At 29.9% G+C, this 24027-nt stretch overlaps 1 protein-coding gene across 1 annotated transcript in view; it reads right to left on the bottom strand.

The window, feature by feature from the left end:
• LOC107171727 (protein gooseberry-neuro-like) overlaps nucleotides 1-24027 on the bottom strand; it is a 45469-nt gene that overhangs the window by 6512 nt on the left and 14930 nt on the right. The window contains exons 4-5 of the mRNA XM_089222965.1: nucleotides 3584-3777; nucleotides 1977-2088 (exon numbers count right to left, since the gene is read on the bottom strand). Of these exons, the coding sequence (XP_089079091.1) occupies nucleotides 1977-2088; nucleotides 3584-3777 (306 nt within the window). The remainder of the gene's footprint in view (nucleotides 1-1976; nucleotides 2089-3583; nucleotides 3778-24027) is intronic.

Here is a 24027-nt window from a genome sequence, read left to right on the forward strand (position 1 = left end):
AATTTATGATTTTATTTAAAATGTATGAACTTAATTTTATATACGCCCGTTGGATTTGTCATTATACTAACGACTTAATCGAGTTAATATTATAATTTGGTGATTTAAAACACTACTAACATTAATAATTTAACTACCTTTTGACATATTTATTATCTACGGTCTAATTGCATTTAATACATTTAAGTTATTACATCACATTTATTCTTATTACGTGTTGATAAATTAATGAAATTTACACTTTTAAATTTCAACTTACAAGTGTAATTTTTAAAACATTTCAATATACATATTCTGTGTATTGCAGATGGTATTTATTAAATCGCCTGGGTGATAATGTTGAACTTAACGTTTTAAAAAAAAATTCTCTCCCGGAGATACATTAAAAAAAAATATATGTTTATAATAATTTTATTCTTTTGACTCAATAGTAAATTTAGTTCTGCAATAATTTATTTAATATATAAAATTATGTGCAAGAGAATAGAATGAAAATAATATTATGTCAATTGTTTTTAGTAACAGTCTTATAAGTAACAACATTTTCAATAGCATAATAATTACGACAGTATTTCTAACTATAAAAGAAAAAAGTTTTATATTTATTGAATATTATACCTATTACCTACCTATTATAGGTATCTATATTGTTGAACGAACGATGATAATAATCGTGTTTAAACATATTTTGAAGAAGTTAGTATTCATAATTGTATATATTATCATAAAATCAATAGTTAAATACAATAATATTGTACCTATATCTACCTAACTATCTATATTGATGTGGTACATATTAATAATATAACAGGTTCGTATAATACGAATTGAACGAATGACATATATTGGAAGTCGATAAACCAATATTGTTAAACATAGACAGAATACAATTTAAGCACCCGCAATTAACTAGTTGACCTCACAAAATGTTAAAAATTTAGTTTAGTAATTAATATATTTCATAACTTTGTTTGAGACAAAAACCTACACGAAAAGATGCTAATGAATTCGTAATTTAATCGACATGAAACATATTTATTTTTTCTTACGTATGATTATTTATCATAGGTTATAAATACAAATAACCGATATAGTAAATTTATCTTTTTACAATATTTAACAAAAAATAAAAATAGGTACCTATATTAAATCTTATAAATATTAAATATATAATTTTATAATGAATATAAATATATAATGAATCACATTAAATAAATAAAACAAGAAATATGTAGCTCCCTTCTATAAGAAATTATGTTCAGTATCTATAATCTATATAATATAATAATTTAGGTTAAATAATTAGCAAGAACGTGTACAAATCATATAAATAAGTATTTAAGGTATTTAAGGTATATTAATGTCTTAAAAAATTAAAGTGTTTTTTTATTATTAATTATAGGTAAATAATTAATTTCTTGTTGGAAAAATTGGTCTCGATTTTGGATATATTAATGTAAATTATAGAATAAGTATTTTTAAATGTACTATATTCTATACCCACATTTGTTTAAATTAATAATAATAATAATATGTTAGTGCTTATGATAAGTTACTCTAATGTATTCTTGAGAATTTTTCTACGCCTAGTTAATAGTTATACAATCTTAAGAGCTAATAATTTTTTTTCTTAATACTATTTTATTTAAAACAATTGAAAAAACACGTCATAATAACATTTAAAATGATAGTTTTGAAATTTCTACATAAACTGTTAGAATGTATTCCCACTCCCATTTCAAAACAATATAAATACCAATCATTAATAAATCATTGTTTGAAAAACGAACAGTAGGTACCTGCGTATGACATTTCAGTGGGTAATCTGCCATCATCTAGACATCATCATCGTACCTACCGTAATGATCCAAGATTCATTCCACTACGATATCTATTTTTTAATTTATTTGACATCGACAGTGTTTCAAAACATATTATATGCAAATTGTAAAATTGTAATGTATTATCAAAATTACCAGTGTAGGAAGGTGTGTTTAGGTTCTCAGAAAAATTGCTGCTGATTATGTTGTGCTGTACGTTGGAACTATTCTGTTTTCTCCATCTCGCTCTCCGATTGCTGAACCACACCTTAAACAAATGTAAAGGTCTTTTTAATATTCCAAGAACAGAAGTCGTAATATATAATTTCTAGTAAATTTAAAATAAAATAGTAAAAATATGATTATCCAACCGAGACAATAACAATATAAATATGCACAGCGCGTGTTTGATATATTTTCGATATTAACGTCAATCATTCATACATAATATAATAATAAATTTATACATTACTACGTTACATACAAACCATCATCATACGTGCAAGTGTATAATAACTATAATATAATATAGTTGGAGTAGGCATACAGTCCTAATACGAATATTCAAATTCTAAAAAAGATCCATCAAAAAATTACTATTATAAACGATATACCTAGTTATGTAACGATATTTTTTTCGATTGTAAACATCTAGTTGTATTCAAAATATGGTCAGCGGTATAAATGTAGGTTGCGACGATCTAAGGTTATATTAATTTTTTTAAATGTCACAAAAATTACATTTTCAAGACAAAACTGACATCATATTTTGTACTTAACAAACACGCATTGCCATTTATACACAACTTGTTAGCATAAGATACATTATTATAAAATACATTCGAACTGATCTTCAACCTCATTAGTCATTACTTCATTAGTTATTGAACACATGACCCATTTATAGTTAGTATACTATATTTATTATTTAATACACAAAAAAAAGAAAGTTGATAAGTAAAAACACTAAAAACTTACCTTTTATTTATTTATTATTATTATCATGTTATATCGTGATATTTTCTAGGTAGGTACATTGAATAAAAAATACAATAAAACCTCTCTATAACGGAATCGCTTGGGACCAAACATTTTTTCCTTAAAAAGAGTTTTCCGTCATAGAGAGGTAGGTAGAAATTGCATATATATAATTTGCACCAGATTATTGACATTTTACGTTATAAGGAGGATTCCGTTTAATTGAGGGTCCGTTATAGAGAGGTTTTACTGTATATTTTTAAGTTTAACTGTACAGCAAGTAGACCTCGTTATAGTCTGACTTATATATGGAACCATCATCATGGGGTTTACGGATGTAAATCGTAATGTATATCGTCGGCTACATTGAAAAACCTCTTAGTAAGTCACTTTTATTAAATTGTTCGGGAAAAGCAAAAACTGTATGGCGTATGTTAATGAATTAAATTTATCATAACATTGACATTTGACTAACGAGCCTTTGAGGTCTTGTTATTGATACTGTAATTACGGGTTTTTTGTTTTTTTTTATATTGTCTTATGAAATTACATAGAAAAATATTGATTTTATGATATCAAAATGTACAAAAAAGTACAGGGCGTCAATTTTTTAAATTTCTACATACAAGGTTTTTCTGCGTAGCCTACGAAATATATCCGGTTGTTGAACTGCACTCATATTACTAAATTAGTGATCAACAATGATACCTATTAATCTATTACTGTCATTATTATGGTGTACATATTATATTAACTATATAAGCGTATAAGGGTAGTTTTATTACTTGGACTCGAGGTTCCGGAAGTCCAAATTTTGCAGCCAAAGTTTCCCGGGCTGCTATGTCTGGATACTGGCAAGCCAAAAACGACCTTTCCAAGCCTTCCAGTTGTTGGGCCGTGAATGCGGTCCTTCCTCTTCTCTGTTTTCTGGATATGACTATGCCCGGTTCTGACGGCACATCCACGTCACCGGTTCTTCCTGTAAGAAGATCAATCCGAATATTTAGTTCATTGTTATTATACAGCAGGTACCTAGTTTAAGGTTAACAATAAACACTCAATATCTTTCTTCTTATTTTTTATTGAGTATTGTTGCGTGGTCTAAATAAAATGTAAACGTACACTACATTAATGAAACATGAATTAAGAAAAAATTATTTTTATTAGATAGTCACATTGTAGACTTAAATAACTGTATGTATGCAAGTCGGGGCATAAACGAGTTATAAAGTTAAAGTTAAGTTAAGTTAGGTTAGGTTAGGTTACATAAACTTAATAAATAACGAGTAACTTTTAAATTTTAATTAAATTCAAGTTCAGTTAATTTATAAATAATTAAATACTAAATAAAATACAATTTATTATTATTGATAATGCATAATACATAACCATTTCTTAGAATAGGAAACTAGAAATATAGTTAAATTTATTTATTGTTCCATTAACCAGAATTCTTCAAGAAAAATTAATTAGGTGGGTTTATACTGCATTTAGAATATATAATATATACATTTTTGAAAAATAAAAATTATTTAGTTTATTGAAATTGCCTTATTATTATCATATACATAGGTATATAAATTCGTGTATATCAAAAGTTTTTTTAAAACTTATTTTCCATGTTGAAACGTCTATAATATTATTAGTTTATTACACATTTTTAATAAAATATTGTTGACTTTTTCCATTTTCCAGCTATAATGCTATTATAGTATTAAAGGTACACATCAATAAAGTAGTATAATAATAATATTTTTCGTTTATATTATGTAATATAATATTATAATATATACGTATTGAGCATTATTGTATATATTTATTATACGTTGTATGCATGCGGATATCGGTCGGGCATTCAGTACGTCTAAATATTATGGTCCGGACATGCGGTTTGTGCAAATATTTATCTCAGTTATACCTTATACGACTTATTATACATGGGTAGTGGGTACATAATAAACCCTTAAGTAAACATATCCGCGAAAAAACCTATTTGTCATGTGCGTTATATACGAGCCATAATAATATATTATCTTTTTTTTTTTTTTAAAATCACGGTTTTTTTGCATTATCGTTACCAGGAAGACGACAGACAAATCGGAACAAACAACGCTCGTGTATCTATGTGATGTTTCATTATTCTTGACTACCGACGGTGTGCATACACTGCTATTGCGAGGGGGAGGACGGCGCTGTGGCGGCGGATCGGACCGTGTGAATTCCACCGCTCGCCAACAGGTTGCACCTACATATTATATGTGTATGGTTACACAGTACACGTATACCTATGTATATAATACGTGTAATGGTGTAACACATTATTATTATTATTACTATTATTATTATAGACGTCCTCCGTGCCAGCCGGTGGTCTTTTTCGACTCCGTTGATGGTTCGTCGTATATAATGCACGCGAATGATATTATATATTCAGCGCGGATATTATACATTACATTATTATTATTATCATCATTATTATTTGTACAATACGCTGTGCACTCGGATCACAGCTCATTGGAGATCGTCAATAACAATAATATAATATGTGTCATATTATATACCCGCAATGAATGAATATTATTATATTCGACGTCTGTCGCTGTGTGCAGTGCGGATAATACTAAAGATATACATAATAATATTATGTATACCTGCAACGTAAACGCGTTTACCTATTACCGCGGTCGGCAGCGGCGGAGTGTCTACGAATATATGGGCGATTTCACCCACTGGTAAATAATAATATAATATTATTTCCATTGTACTGCCGATGAAGCGACTGCAACGAGAATAGGTATGTACCTATACAAAGTGCGAGTTATTGGAAAGAAATGAAAAAATAAAAACATTACTTACCTATCCCTTCTGAGGGGAAAAAAATCAGGAAACGTCCGACTTTCACCGGCAGTGTTGGTATTTGTATATAGGTACGGGCAGTATAATAATAGCAGCTATAGCTATACCTATATAATACATGATTGTTGTGCTACCTAATCTTTAGCAAACGATGTTTATTCTCGCTTTGTGTGCGCCAGAAACGATAAAAAAAACACAAAAAATTAAAGGTGACGTGTAACTGTGGTTTATACGCGTGTTTTACTATATTTTATGTTTACACGTCACCCCGACAGTTGTTCAAAAATAATATAGATAATCCTTCTGCGACGTGGTTGGTCGTATAACATTATATTCGTGATAAATTGTGTACACATATTAAAGTCTTATTATATTTTACATTACTGCATTTCGATTTTCCAAAAACCTTCACGCGTCAATACGGATTTCCTTTCGAGACTAATAAATTGCAGTGCAGGTATTGTTGGCAATATATATATATATACTGTATTTAACTCAACGTTTACTGAGCCCGGTTTGTTTGTGCATGGTATTATAATATTATACAATATGTTTATATATGCATTAAAGTCAAATAACAATTTAATGTTGTCCAAAATTACTATAATAATATGATTCATAAACGATTTAACAGCTCATATTATAAAAAGATGAAACATTGACGAACTTCAACAATTTCTGCCACGTTAATCGAATTTAACTTCCTGAAGTAATGTGTAAATTTTAAAATAAATACAATTTGCATTTCTGAAAATCTAGATTTTGACTGAATTCAATCATTGAGTTTTATATTATGATCATAATATAACATTGACATTCATTAGTTCATTACTAATTTAATTTAATGTATATTTTTTATTAAAATACTAACATTTTAAATAATATGTATAACTTGAACCATGTATTACGACAGACAAAATAATTATCGATAGTCTAGCGCAGACTTCTTAATTTGTCAATCATTTTTGAATGACACAAATTTACAAACTTTCTCTGCAACTTGATAAATTAATATTTAGATAAATGATAGGTAGATATGTTTAATTCTACCTAAATTTCATTTTGTTTTACATATTTTTAAAGATTTCTATGTAAATAAATGTTTTTACTTAGGGGTTTCACAATAATTCTATATTTCTGATATATTTAGCCATTTTTGACATTATTTAGACTTACTGCTATTATAGACAGTGTAGTATAGCTATCCCAAGGCAAAAAGGAGCAGTGACTCGGGGTCTTAGAGCTTAGTGGGCCTTTGCGCCTTGAGAGCCTATTAAAAATTATCCAAACAATGACACAATAGCTCAAAAACACATTTTCTTTCTATAATATTTAATTATTTTTAGTCTTTACATCAATACTTGGAGGCATTGAGCATAATAAATATAAAACAAAGTATTTATATACTGTTCGATATTTTTTGAAAAAATATACTTCGAAGTAAATAGTATACTAAACCTTAATCTTGTTCAAATTCACAATTCAAATTCAAGTAAGTATTGTACCGATGCGTGAGCGAACAGTTATACACAAACAACTTAGAAGGGACGATTTTTAAAAATAATTGTTTGACGAACTGAGCATTAAAGTATAGAATCAAAATATACATAAAACCAATCACTGTTTTCGTTGCATACAAAATTATTGCAGCATCCGTCCAATTATTTTTGCAAGTGAAAATAAAAAGTCAAATATATTTTTAATTTTTATTACATAATATATTATTATATATCAGTATATAGGAACCTATCTTGTATTTACCGTATGAAGTAACATTACGATCTGCAGTGGTTGTAGGTATACCTATATGATATCCCCCAATGATAAGATATGGCAGGTCATATTCTTATGTAAAACAATCAAAAAACAGTAAAAATACACCAAGGCCACGTTTTGTACAGTTTAATAATTGAAAAATTATTATAATGGCTTACGTTTTGTGATTAAAACAGTTAGGTTTAAACGCGGGATAGCGGTCAATAGTTTTGAATTTGTACAGCGAAATTTTTAAAAATTCTTGAATTCTGAACATAACGTTGTTTTCGTCATAGTTCTGACACAAACTTTCATCCTTCATTTATAATGTGCCGGAAACCTGGTTAAACAAAAATTAAAACGAAAATTGGTTTATACAGTTATGTTGTTTATTGTTGTGATATCAACGAGTTTCATGATGCACATAAATCTGTTATTTTTACGCAGGTAATATGCCGGATAATTTTATTAATAATAATACGCACGTGCTATAGTGAGGTTCAAACTTTACATTATATTAAATATTACACAACTTCATGTTATACCATTATATAAATTCACTTTAATAATAATCAATGTTATTAGTGTTAATGATATATCATCGTTTCATTCGTTCTCGACGAGGCGGCACTTATTAATTCCCATACAATATTATAATACTATCATTTATTTTTTATATTATCATATTATTTTATCGTACATATAAATAATGATCGTCCATTAGTCCTAACAGCAGCATAATAATAAAAATAATAATAGATCATAAGCGGCCAGCGCGTGCATATATTACATAATAATGTTATATGATGATTAAATCTTTCTGTAGCACTGCCACTGCGGTATGCTTGGTATAATATTATAATATAGATTGCAGCGATTATGGGTGAAGGATTTTTGAAGTGACTGATCCGATGATGATAATATAGAAAACAAGATGATAACGATATTTATAATATTATATTATTCAAAGCTAGGATATTGGCATGTTACTTTTTTAAACTCGTTTAGTTACTAGGTATATTGGTGTTTGGCTTAGTTAAGACGGAACAAGTAACTTAAGTATTTTTAACTTCAAAATGAACGAATAAATACCTATAGTTTATTTGAATAATTAGTTAAAATTTGACATCTTCTATCTGGCCACAAAAATTGAGTAGGTCGTATATATAACCAATCCAATGAATAGATTTGAATTTCTTTTAAGTTTAAATAATTAATTTGGACTAAGAGTAATTTAATATGTAAAAAAGGGGTGTCTGCCGTTGATGCTCCATTTAACACTGACTTATGGCAAACCTGGAGATGGAGGCTAGTGTTGATCCAATGTGTATTTTTGAATCATATAAAGTTGAGTAAATTTGGATTTTATTGTATCACATTAATAGTTGGGTTATTTTATATTTTAGATTCTGAGCGGAGCGAGGAATGTATTGATTTTACCATGATGTGTTTTTTTTTGTGTGTCTATCATCACGTTTTGGGACAGTAAAAATCCTTCGATTTTCGACTTCAGTCCCTTGTTAGATTAGAAAGTGAATCTAGTTGGTACTTTGGTACGTTGGAGGGTCAAAAGTAAAAAATTCTCAATATTTTTCTAAATAATCAGGATAAACGAACTAAAAACTAAGGAAAAAACGGGAGTTTTTACGCACAATCAGTTTTCGATAAATTCGATTTTGGTTGACCCTATGGTCATATTATATGAAATTTTCACCGAATATTTAGGTATATAAGTATATTATATCCACCATGCAATTTTCAAAAACTTTCGACTTAAGTTGAACTATTTATAGAAATATGCAATTTTCGATACTTAGTTTTTTTTAAATTTAATACCGATAAAAATTTATTTGTTGGGTAGAAAAGCTTGACAATTTAATACAAGGCTCCTAATTTATTGTTACAATAGCAGTTGAAAAATAAAAGAAAAACATATAGTCATAATATTTTTTATAAGCATTCAAAGTTTGAATTTTGACAAAATACGTAAAAATCACAAAAATTCGCAAATTATTTTAAGCTAAAATTCATAAAAATCTTCTTTTCATAATTTAATACAAGTTTGTAATGGAAACATATTCACCAAAAAGTCAAATTAAGTTTTTACGTTTAAAATTTAAATTTTTACAACATTGGATTTTCACTAGATTTCTCATTTAGCGATTTTCTTATTTTGGTGTAGCTCTAAAACGAAAGACAGTAGATATTTGAAATTTTCACTGAATGTTTATATAGGCATTTTCCATATTTGATAAAATTTTCAAAATATTTTTATTTGTTTTAAGCTGTTTACTGACATTTTAATTTTTCAACCAATTAGTTTTTTCGTTCTATAAATATCGATACAAATTTGTTCGTATGATAGAAAAGCTTGAAAATTTAATCCAAGACACCTAACATATTGTTAAAATAGCAAATATTTAAAATATATAGGCACGATTTTTTTTTATAAGCATTTAAAGTTCAAATTTTTACTAAATACTTGATTGAAAATCATGGCTATGTTCAAATTATCTTAGATAGAAATTCATTAAAATTTTTTTTTTCAAATCTAATATTTGAAACTTTAATTCAAGATTCCAAATTCCTTATAAGATTGTCTACCTTTATCAAAAAAAAAAAGAAATGTTTAATGGGAAAGTCAAATATTTTAATAAGTAATAATAATTTATAATATATCCTAGACAGATAAACCGTCTTCGCTTAGAATCGTTTTTCGTATACAATTATATAATATCATTGGATTCAAATTTAATTCCATCCATTACAGTAACCCACCTGTACAGCAGTTCGACATCCACTTTTCCGTTTTTTGTAGTTTATAATTATTGAACAGGTAAATTTTCTTTACGAACTCGGAACTACCCATATTATATAATATTTATAATATCCATTATATTATAGTAGGAGTCAGGAGACATAATAATTCGTGTTAAACGCCAACTGATAAATAATAATACTGATTGTACAAAATTTTCGAATTTTTCCGCATAAAGTTTTCGACATTTTCACGATGCTTAATATTTCTTACAAAAATTAAAGTATATAAATAAATATTGAATTTTATCACAATTTCACCAAATGGCTTAATGCAGTCGAATAACATTATGTATAAGCGTTAAAAAATACCTTATTAATTTAAATCTTAATTCCAAAAATAGTTAAATATTGTCAACGAGTTATTAATCCTGGAGTAATAGAATTATAATATAATACTTGACAATTTATTATAAAGTTTTCATTTTTTATATTATTTAACGCTCGTCGTTATGGGTACGTACAACTGACGCCGCCGCCGCTCTTCCAATCAGCTGCTGATACGATAGGTTAGGCTATAACAATAATAATAATATTAAACGGTATCACGAACCCGTTTTGGGTCATACCACCGCGCGCGATTGCTCATCGGCGGTGTGCACGGGACATTAGATCTCGATAATAACCAAGGCGAAATAAGAAACGATACGATACATACATTGTAATTTAATATATTCTTGTGTTGCAGATGCGCCGTCCCCGGTAAATTGAATCCATTTCGCAACACAAAACGACGACGACGTAATCATTATAAACATGTTATAATACACATCACACACATAATATGATTTGGGTATACATTATATTATAAGCACTATATAATACGTGCCTATATGGCTTGGTCAGTGCTAAACGACGATGATTTTCGTATGTATTATTATAATAGCCCGACATTTTGGGTGGTATCGTCTCAGAGAGAACGCATATCGACCATTTGGGTGCAAAGGGGGTGGGGGAGGGGATTGATTGGTTTGGGGGGAGGCGGACCTCGTCGACTCTGTTTCCGTTTCGTCGGTTTTCGCGCATAACATACTAATAAAGTAATAATAATAGTTATAATAATAGTTATAATAATAATATACGCGTGATATCTCATTATCCGTCCGTTTTTCACGATATAATATATTATTTAAATATAATATTGTTCATTTACCACGCGTGGCGCTAGAAAACGTTTCCGGGGCCGGTCCACCGTTCAATCCGCCGAAAGAGATGCACACAAATGCATGATAATAATAATGTACACTAATGGCTTTTCGTTTATAGTTAACGTGCGTGATACTGCGACGACGACCGAATGTACGCGAAAACCGTTACGAATCAACAGGTTAATCAACATGTAACTCGCGTTTCGCGTTTACTATTATAATATTATACACGCTACGGCAGTGACGACAGTTATTATATTATACGCCTTATAAATATATAAATACATACATATATGTATAAAATCATTTTGTATTTTATTTTTACATTATTATTATCGTATAACAGCTTAAATGGCCGCGGTCCGTACTTATATTATACATAACATAATAAACCCATCTTTACGTTTTACCAGCATTGTTGGTATGTACATATTTTTAATACGTGTTGATATACGTATAATATTTGTGTTAATATTATAATATTATATATAGGTAAGTCTCATCCGGTCAGACACCCGCAATATGCAGAAGGTTCGGTGCAGTTCATTTTAAAAACAATCTTAAGATTCTGTACCTATAATGTTACGATGGACCGATTATGTTATGTTTGATATAATATAATTATTATACATACCTATGTTAAAATGTAGTGAATTCAAACGAGAGATCCGATGATGTCTGACTGATGATACGACTAAGTGAACTTTGAGCAGTATAGCATATTGCTTTGGATTTTTTTTTATTTTAGTATACGGCTTGATAAAAAAAATCACGATTTGGATGTATAGAATTCAATCCAAATTTACACATATCATATTTGAAGATTTTAACTAACCATAGCTTGTTCTTGTATATATGTCTTATTATATTATAAGAGGGTGCCGTATTGAACTCCATCACGATTTTAGTTAATGTGGACTTTAAATAACGTTATTAATAAATGCATTTTCAGATACTCAATCATTTATTTAGATTTACAACTTTTGAAAATAAAGCTTGGTATCTATAAAACTATAGACTGTCTGTTCGACCTGTCTGAAATCTTCATGATCCAAAAAAAAAAAAAAAATGTATGGAAATTAATCTGTTTTGCGAAACATTGGAACTAAACGCGTATCAGCTCTGACACTACCACAACTAGATATATTCTAGAAAAAATATAATATCATCTATAGAAAAAGAAACTTAATCATTAAAATGCGCATATAATTATATTATCCTAACATAGTGTAAAATATTGTATGATTTTTCCCATTAAAATATTTCAAGCTTTTGGGCATTACCGCCATCAATATTGGTAATTTCGTGGTGACGTGTGGTTCATAGCTATCTCATATCATTATCTTATTTTGAAGTCAATCAGACAAACTGGAGATCTAGATACACAATACTGTAGAATATAAAAATTTAAAAGAGGAATATGGCAATCAACCTATAATTGTATATTAAGATTTCGTACACTGTAAATCTGAAATAATTTTTTATATAGCTACTGATTGTTTGTTGCACCCAATCCATTGAAATTTGATCTAATATAATATATACGCTACCTATACAGAGTATTAGGACATTATTGCTTCGTATTTAATAGGCGGGTCTCTAAACTTTATATTGTATTGTCCTGTATCTGACCATTTATAATCGGTTTATAAAATTCTTAATATTGCTTCAAAACAAGATTTTGATCATTATTCTAATATTTTATCGAATACATCATTTGACGTTTTTAAAAAATGAAGAGAAGTGTTGGAGCAATCAGCAAGTTTTGAATTACTACACAATTATATTTATGTACGTACTATTTTACATATAATATGTTTTAGTATGCATTTACAGAATGGTAGGATGTATTCTGAGGGGGGGGGACTGATGATGATAATCAGACGACCGGAAAATGTACAGACATTTAACATTCGTTACGCTTTTGGTACAAATTATACAATGTGTTAATGACATTTTAGCACCGAAAGCGACCTCCAAAAAAAAAGGTATCTAGTTGTATTTCGTAGTCTACTGCACTATTGAGTATTGAGTGAGCCACTTCTATTCTGTTTAATGAGCCACTTTAACCATAGATCTCTAGGAACCTTCAACCCCCTCCCCTCTGCGCGAACCAGAAAGCTTTGATGACAGTTAAAATAAGTGCAGTTTTAAGAAAATGTCACACCCGAATGTGTAGTATCTGTCTTCCAAACAATATTTTCAAACATGTGCACCAGATTTTTACTATATAATATAGTTTATTTATGGTTAATATTAGAAAACATTTACATAATATCGCATTTTATTGTGAGGATATAAAGTTATGAACTATATAATATGTGATCAAGCTAAGAGTTTTTTTTCATAATTTTATTTTGAAGTAAGTATTGATATATTAATACTTATCTATTTAAATAATTCATTTTTAAAATTCTAATTCTAATAATCGTTTAATAATAAACACAAAAAAAACTTTCCATCCGAGTAAGTACCTACAGTTATTATGTTCTATCTAGTTTTTTTAAAATAAATTCGATAATAAAGGTAAATTTACTTATATATTTTTGTTTTCAGAACAGAAAAATGTTATATTATATTACCTTTTTTGGAATAATAAATTTTATTTTTTGTTTTAATGTATTATTTCTATTATAATAATAATTAATTATTACATATTATTAGATATATTATCTAATTTACCATGAATTTGAAACTGTATGTAATAATATAAAAATATGACTATTTTTTGATTTATAGATAGATACTTATGAATTCAAAAAAAGCAATAAAATATTTAATAATCTACGGGGAAAAAGGGGATTCTCGTTCGATAAAAATAGCCACATATGATGATACTCTTTGAATAGGTTTATATACTTATAAATTTCAAAAAATTGAAATTTAAATAATTCAATGTTGTTAAATTTTAAACAATCAGTGAGTGAGCAAGGTACTGAGTACAATATAATATTACATTGTTGTACGATCAAAAATATGCATTTCTTTTTGTCGTTCTTCGGCTGTCCGCGTTATTATTATTATTATTATTGTAATAATAATAATATTACGCGTTTATATTATTTTATTATCCAATATTACCGCGGCAACACACATGAAAAGGCGTACCGCGCCGACTTGTGGCGGGCACACACACACATATATATAATATTTATTCGCGGTGAGGCGTCCGCGATAATATTATCATATACTATTATATTATACATGCGACGAGTACCTCATCTTCCTATGCATGCATTGGTAGTTGTGTGTGTGTGCGCGTGCGCGTGCGCGCGGTGTGTTGTACACTTGTATATAGTATTATTATTGTACACGTCGTGTATATTTATAATATGTGTAATGTATGTAACGTGACACAATATAATATAATAATATTAAACGTTTGTAATGTCGGTCGGCAAATAGCGCGCCGAAAAAGAGCGTCGGCGGATGGGTCTCGGGCCGAGTGAGACAGGGCGGCGTGTTTTGCATGGCACACCATTGTCCGCGATCAATGGGTCGGAGAGCGTTCGGTGCATTGTGAGCGGGTCCGCCGAGCTCGGGCCACCCGCACTTTGCCATTAATAATACACGTTGCGCCGCCGCCGACGGGACACACTGATATACGCGTCAGGAAGCGGTAATTTTTGTCATCTTTTTATACATTATTATTGTGATATATTAGGTAAATGTTTTTTTCCTTATCGTCCTTTTGGGCTGCTCTTTCCGTTTGTTTTCGACCCACTCGTAAACGATATTACGGGATAATAGGGGGGGGGGGGGGGGTTGTATCTTTTCACGTCAGCCTTCTAGTCTTTGTCGTCACAGAATCATCATTGTTTTGAATGAAAATATTCCTCCGCACGGACGACACGACGGTGACATTATGAGACAAGTACTTACAACGTACGATATAATATATATATATATATATATATATATATGTATATGTAATATTATAATGCGAGGTGACGACGTGAACATTCAAAAGAGGGGGTTGCATTCATTTGAATGTACAACACTTAAATATTTTTATCTTGTACGTTTTTAACTTTTTAAGATCCATCACTTGCGCTTATTGTTGAATTGTCAGTTTGAGATGGTACATAATGAATACCTAAATAAAAGTATCAACCAAGTTTTAAATTAATCTTATTTTTGAGCAATTTGTTGGATGAATCCAAGTAAAAAAATTAAAACAAAATAGGAACAAGTTTTAGAACAACAATTTATATTTCCAATCGTGGGCCCCCCAGCCGTTTAATATAGATATTTTTTATATTATATGTTTCTTTACATCAATGCCCAAAATTTTTTTATTTTATTTTATTTATTATAACAAACGGGACAGGCCCTCAATATTTATATAACAGTATTAATAATTTAATAATATACTAAAACAGATAATATATAATATCTATATCTATGATTATCCTGCCATTAATATCTGTGAAACTCATACTATATTGTGATACTCTTGAATAAGTAGTTGAGTAGACGTGATTGTACTCGAGTACAGCTAGAAGTCTAAATAACGGCTGGAGCGTACTTATACACGATCCGTTTAGCTCCCTGTAGTGCCCGAACGACACCCCTACTGCAACTGAAAGTTACTCAAGATATTGTCCCTTGCAAAAGGACTTACTCAAATGCTTTGGACTGTTCAAGTAAAACATAAAATAAAATCATGTGCATATTGGCCACTGGAGTCCGCTGTTTGTAACCAAGTTACTACAAGCAATAATAACTTACTAAACCCAACTATACCATGAAAACAATAACTCTGCAAACATGCAGGTGTAGATATGAATTATATGAATATAATCATAATAATCTGTCTACGACCCACTACAGCGTACAACTGATTTAGTAAAACTATACTAATCGTTCAAATGGACTTGAGGAAAATAAGTAACTGAATGTTCCACTGCATATTTAGGAACTATGAAAAATGACCCATAATATGTCTATTCCCTTGAAAATTCTTTTTCCTTTAATTTCAAAATCGCTTCCAAAAAGTGGCTGTGTAAATAGGTAGATATTAAAACAAAACAAGTCATAACGTCTATTTAATATCCTCATTGTATGTAGCTATGCAAGTAAACAGTTGACTAAAACATTAGCCTAGAAATATAAATAAAAAGTTATTCACAAAAAATTATGTTTTATTATATTACTTCAATTTTTGAGAGCGCTTTTTTTTAATTGCATAATATGATGTCAATCAAGTTTTTGTATACCTATATATTATATATCATACCAAAATAAAATCTGTTCATCGGTTGAATGAGTCCAAGATAGTGTATAATATTACTATTCACTACACATTATATAATATAGCTGGACATAGGTATCTACATTATATATTTCATAATATGCATCTAATAATATTATTCTCTAACGATATTGGTATCGAATATTTGCCTAGACATCGTTGGCCATCAGTCATCGCACTGTATACTGTCTTTACTAATATTACTAATTATTATAATTGCTTAATATATCTGCGCCTATAGGTATATTGTATTTTATTAATTATTACGTTTCGTAACGAAACGTGATTTTTTTTTCTGATTCGATTATGACAAGATCTTTTTGACATCTACAATTCGGCGAAGAACTCGCGATGGTTATTTATACAAAAAAAAAAATAATCAAAAATCTCATGAGCATAACATTATAAAATAAAATATATATATATATATATAGTCGTGCTGTTGGTCAGATTAGTATCACAGCTGCTGTTGATTCTGGTGTATGTTACCGCAATAAATGGTATATATATATATATATATATAGGTACGCGCGCTTGTTTAATTGAAATAACTCGAAGATTTCGAGAAAAATTAACGCGTGTTAACTGCCAGAACCACTTGTCGGATTCAGCGCGCCCAATAGCAATTTATTATGTTTAATAGTACTAGAAGAACGGGTATTATCGAATTATAAAAATTTCTTTGAATCTTCATGAAAATAATAACCATCGGCGTAATAATAATAATAATAATGATAATACGTTTTATCGGCTAGATCGTCCTATACTAGCGTGTTCATATTTGCAGATTATATATTGTACAATATTATCATTATTATTATCACTATCATATTATTTTTTACGGCAACGAAAACGAGCGGAATTCAAAATGTCATATTATATTTCAGTGCTTCGCAACCGCGATCGTTTGCTATAATATATGTAAGGTAATATACTCAAATTAACTATAGTAATATTTCATCGTTACCTACATTAAAGCAACATTAATTGTTGCGGACAAACGAGTTATTTTTTTACAACAATTATTCGTATTATTATATTATTATTAAAAATTTATAACCACGCGGTGTGAAATAACGTTCTTTCAATTAAGTAGCGGTCCGCACGCCGCCGACCGTCTGACCGAGGAATAGAAAAATAACTGTATAATTTATTACTTGGAGACGATCATGGGTGAGTAGGAGAGACCGAGATATACACATACGTACATATGTTTATATCATATTATGATTAATACATACACACCCGCAATTTAATATTTTCACAGCCGCTTATTTTTAATACGTGCTTCGATACCACGAAAATGCGAATGTGTCATCGTGTAACGGCGGCCACTGCGAATGCAACGAACTTGCGTATTTGTATCGAGTATGCTCATCGATGCAAAAACTGCAAAACTATAATATTATTACTGTAGTCGATTCTCGTTTGTTCATTATAAAGTGTCATATTTTGCGCAATAGCTGATGTATAGACTTTCTTCGCGAATTGTGTTACTGTGCAAATGAAACGATGTAAAAAAATGCTTTCTTCTCTGAAGTTTAGCCCCGTGTTAGTTTAGCGCGCCAACCCGTTTCAGAACGAAATCGTAACTACGCCACCTATGGGAGGCGATATTATCGTTCGCATTTTTATGAAAGCATCAAATATTTTACTGACAAGCCGATCAAAATTAAAACCATATCACTGCACGGCTTTTATTCGACCCACGAAGAGATTTTGACTTTATCGGATTCTTAAGCCGCAATAGATGTACCTCGGCTATACCTGTATGTGTATATATATATATATATATAATATTGCGATGTCGTTATTTTATACGTATATATTGTACGTTATATTATATTATTATTATGATATGCACCCTCGCCGTTTACGCGTATAATACCGACAACGGCTCGGCGGTCGGTGACAATCGCGATGTATAGTGCAGAATAATGGAAATCGACTCGTAAATTCGGCTTTTAACCCCGTTCGGCGGCGGTGGCGGTTCCTTTGACCCGCTGCACAGGGGCGCACACAAACACAAAATATCGCCTCCACCGCCGCCGAGGGTCTTCGCGTTTTTGTTGCAACACTACATATAATAATAATAACACGCACACGCATTATACATATTATTATTATTATACGTGTGTTCTGGTCGTCTTGGATCGCGTCACTATATTACAATATATACATATAACATCGTCGTCCGTTCATGTCTGCTTCAGTGCCGCACACACACACTAGCCCGGTGGCCCTCGCGGCTTCCTTTTTTCGTCGGGTCACCCCGGTGTAGTGTATACCCCGCGACCCATTGTGCACGTCAACATACATAGGTGTGGGAGGTGTGGGTGTGAGTGTGTGTGCGTCAATGAGACCGAAAAAACATGCACGAAATTGACTCCCCCCGCACTATAGTGCAGTATACTATACGCGTGATATATACAGTACAAATGAGCAATTTGTTGCAGCAGTTTTTATTACATCGACACCTTTTGCTAAACAACATTTTTTTTCTTTTCCTTCCATTCTTTCGTTCTTTGATACGAAGCCGACCACACAAGCCGCCGCTTTATTATACACGTGGATGTATATTATACGCGATAGACGAACCGACGACGTCCGCAAATTCGATTGTCGGCCGCCGCGCTGCGGAAAACATATTATAATATACACCCAATATAATAATATTAATAATAATAATATATTGTATTATACATATTATTACACAACGCCGACGACGCGGTAAGTTTTCTCGTCGTCGTGTTATTAAAAATTTGTCAATGGGTCGCCGCCGATGTGTTTTACAAAAACATTGCGTACCCATATTATATTATATAGCGCCTCTGAACGTGAAATGATACTACCGCAGATATAATATACGGCATTATATTATTATATGTATAACATGAGTAATATACAGGTGGATCTTTCCGGACGAACGGCACAACTAAACGAATAAAAAATAAACCTTTGTTGTATCGTTTGACGATTTGTCGACTTGAGATATTGTAAAATATATAATAATAGAATCTGTATGCAATGAATGTCTTATATGAATATTATAGATATGTAGTCTAATATTGTCTGTCAGAAGAGTAGCCTATGGAGAAGATAGTACTGGCATTACTTTTGATGATATAAACACATTGAGAAATATGTTATCGAAGAGTGGTACATTTTATGAAATAACTTCAAATTGGTCTATTCATAATAATAAGCAAGATGATTTTGAACTCGGCATTATTGTTGATTATACTCGTAAACAATTACAAAAAATTAACAAATATTTTATACTTATGTTATTTTTCAGAACAAACTAATCGATTAATCGAGTACAGCCTCAAGTATACAGAATCTGATACTAAAAGATCTACTTGTTCATTACTAGATGAAGAAAATTGGCGTGGAAAGGGGAATATTAAATCAATTAAAAAAAAACCACCTTCAAAATACTTAGACCCTTGTCCAGAATTATACCAAGAAAAATGTTGCATTTATCACACCAACTATACCAAAATATTTTGTAAAAAATATATACCTATATAATAAGTATATTTAAGCTAATTTAAATAATTATAACGATTATTTTTCAAGCACAAACTATTAACAACAGGATAGTTGGCCACTATATCTGAATAGCAGATAATTGGGTAATAAAAAGATAAAACAAAAACCTAATTCACCAATAATCTTATCTTAGTTACACAAAAACTGTAACACGATGTTAAAAGACTTTGATTGGTGTTGCACATCTGTACGTATTTAATTAAGTTACATTATATTACATTTCACTGCACCATTCTAGTTACTAGAAAAATGATTTGATTAAATTTTAAATTTTCTATTTAAAAAAATGTATATTATGCAATATGCTTCAACAATAATAATTTTATCATATTTATTATCTAATTATTTATAAATTAACGTAACATGGAATTTATTAAAAGTAACTCGTTATTTATTGATTTTATAGCAATCAAAATTAGTTGAGTTAAATTGGATAAAGTTAAATAAAAAGTTGAATTACTAACTTTAACTTTAACTTTTTAACTCGTTAATGCTCAGGTTTGCCAAAAACTAAAACTGATTCTGTTTAAAATTACCCCAAAAGTAGTAGGAGTTTTACTAAAATCCAAAAACGCCCTAGCAAAATATAGTAAGTTGGGCAGAATAAATTAGCATGATTTTTTTTAGAATTCGACAATGTGCCGGTGCACCTAAAAAGATGGCACCGGCATGTTTGTTTGTGGATTTACAAAGTTCAGGGGCTCTAGCAAAATCAGTAAATGGCCTTGAAAAATCTAGCAAATTTTTTATGTCAGTTTTATAGTGATAGCTTAGGTTAGGTTATGTGCCGCGGCGCCAACTTGACGGACGTGGTAAATACGTCAAAATAAATTATATTGTTTAAAATTGTTATGTAAAGGCAAATTTGTTTATATATTTATTTTGCACAAATTTCGTATAACCTAACCTCACCGTACAACAGCTTACATTGTTTTGTACAAAGAAATTGAATAAATTAAGTTATCCGTCAGATTTCTATTAAACCTAAGTGGTAATGATTGTGGTGATTTTCTTGGTACGACTTCGGACGTAACTATCTCGGCATCATACCGATCGGTGTAACATTATAAAAATGTATAAAATAGATTTGTGAAACCACTGTGAATGAAAATATTGCAACCCATTACCCGCCTCGCCTGTCCCCAGAACAATATAACAATAGCGTAGGTAATATATTACCTATATTATATTAAATTATTGTCCGTCGCGTATACCATTCGGGTTGACCGTGCTCGTTAAAAAAGTAATGTGATATTAATATCTTTATTGTTTTCAGTGATACGTTGTTCTTATCGTGACGGCAGGTTTACAAAGAAATATACCGTTACGTCATCAAAGTACCTACCACGTCGACTATGGTTTCTAATGGTCCCAAACATGGTGTAAAAAGTCACCAAAGTCGTCACTTATTATATTTTAGTTTTTGTGCAAAAAATATATTATATTATGGTATAATATGCAGTGTCTTCGCGAAACCCCATATCAAAAAAGATTCCAGACAACTAACAAATCATAATATTATAGGTACTGTTTTATCCTAAATTCTATATTGTTCTTATTAGTTCAAGACTACACCATTTTCATAATCATTGATAATAAATAAACATATCATTCTTTTAACATAATACCAGTAAAATAATAACGTGATGGACCAGTGTAATCCCATTTCTAGCACACCACTCGCATTTGGACTATGATTACATCGAGTGAAAATAGAACTCACTAATTATCTAACCCACTCCTACCTCATCAGTTTAGTGCCGATTCCGAAGCGGGTAAGTATGTGTGACACACAAAAAATAACAAAGAATCAAAGACATCATTAAACATCATCAACTGGCCACCCGACCACTGAAGCAAATAGTCATCAAAAATTCATCTTTACTACGATTAGCGTTTAAAAAGTGAAATCTATTAATTTTTCACCTAATAAATTTACCTAATAATTGCAATAAATCGTAAAAATTGACAACATTTTTAAGATATATTTTAACTTCATATGACTCATGAAATTTACGCAAAAGTAAGCCATTAATCATCAATGATGAAGATAGGTACTAACAAATGTTTAGAACAGATGCGTGATACCACAAACTAAATAATTTTCTTCAAAATTGTTAAAATATGTTAGTAGCTGATTTTAACCATTCATAACCATACATTTGGAATTCTTGACCTAAACCATCTCGTACCAGAACGGGTGCTGACGTAACGTTAAACCAACATCCGCTCCTCAAAATAATCTACTTCGAAAATTCAAAACTAATCTAGGGTTTAATTACCAATGCGTAACCATTCATATCCATTCATTTGTTTATAAAAACAAAATATATCATGTTGGTCGTATTACATTGGTTTTAATTTTAATTTTTTTGATTTATCTATTTTAGAACTGTCGCTGAGAAGATATCAACCAACAGAATTAAAACGATTCTTTAAACATGTATTTCAACTATTTTCCACAATTGATTAAATATAATATTTCATCCTTTTAAATGGTAAGTCTATGTAAAAATCAATGAGATACGCTGTACATGCATAATATATAAATAGTAAATACTATTGCCGTTAAATTGTTGAATGTAGACTGTAGATGAACAAATGATAAATTGCAATATTATTCCCGTATAGTGATAATTTTAACCACTTTTTTCTCTTAAATGTCCCTAATAAATCTCTATAAATTTAGTACAATAACAACACACGTTTTAAACACATTTAAAATAATCTAATAATTATTATTATAATACAATTTTATTTGCAATGATAAATCATTGCGATTCCGCTGTCTGGTAAAATTGCAATGCAAAATTTAAAATATTAAAATACTAAATTGATTTATTCAAGAAAAAATGTTTCCCTGTACCACTCTTTAACAAACATGCTATTATTACAACACTGAACACATAATCGTTATTCGGTATAAGTATGGGTCGGTGTACGATATCAATTGAATACATCCCACTTGAAACTTTGATTTATGTCTTGACGTTTCGTTAATTATTATGACAAACGGTTAACGGTTTACTTATATTATATATATTGGATGTTGTATGTTTCCATGTTTCCAATATTGCGATTAATATTTAGATTTAAAATTATTTTCCTCCGTCAATAATTTGGTACATTATTTTTTTCCTATGATTTGCTGCAATATTTAAACTGTATATTATACGTTCCTAAACTCTCTCCTATTGACTGATTTCTTATCACGTGTCTAATTAAATGCATTGTTGACGCTAAAAAATTGCGAAATAAATTAGCAAGCTTGTGTTGTAACCACGCCATGGGCTCGCCCATTTTTACCGAAGTTGTATTATAATGTCACCGAATTATTACTATACATTATTACTTATAACAATATATTGTCAGCGTGAATTTATGAAACACCATTATATCGTTGCATAACCTTATATTGTTATATCATCATAACTGAAGCCGACATGTTATAATACATTTAATTATAATAATAATTTACGATACACCCACACCAAGTGGTGAGACAAATATCTTAGAAATTTCCGAGAGGATAAATATGTTTTCAAAGCTATATGCATACATGTCAATATCAAAGAACTTAATGTACATACTTATTTATAACCTTTACTTCTTTACTTCAAACACACACACACACTTAGGGATTGAAAGTTGTAGGAGTTGTATCTTGAATGTTATTCTACAATATCAATTTTTAGTAAACCGAAAGCTATACAAATCTATACTGTATAATGACGAGATTCAAATATATTTATAATATTTCTTAATTTGTAAATATTATAGTTTGATACATTTTTAATACTTATATTATATACAAAATAATTACGTTTACCTATTTATTATTTTA

The sequence above is a fragment of the Diuraphis noxia genome, unplaced genomic scaffold (assembly GCF_037042655.1).
Source record: "Diuraphis noxia isolate RWA-SAM2 unplaced genomic scaffold, SU_Dnox_SAM2 contig0003, whole genome shotgun sequence".
Classification (NCBI taxonomy): Eukaryota; Metazoa; Arthropoda; class Insecta; order Hemiptera; family Aphididae; genus Diuraphis; species Diuraphis noxia.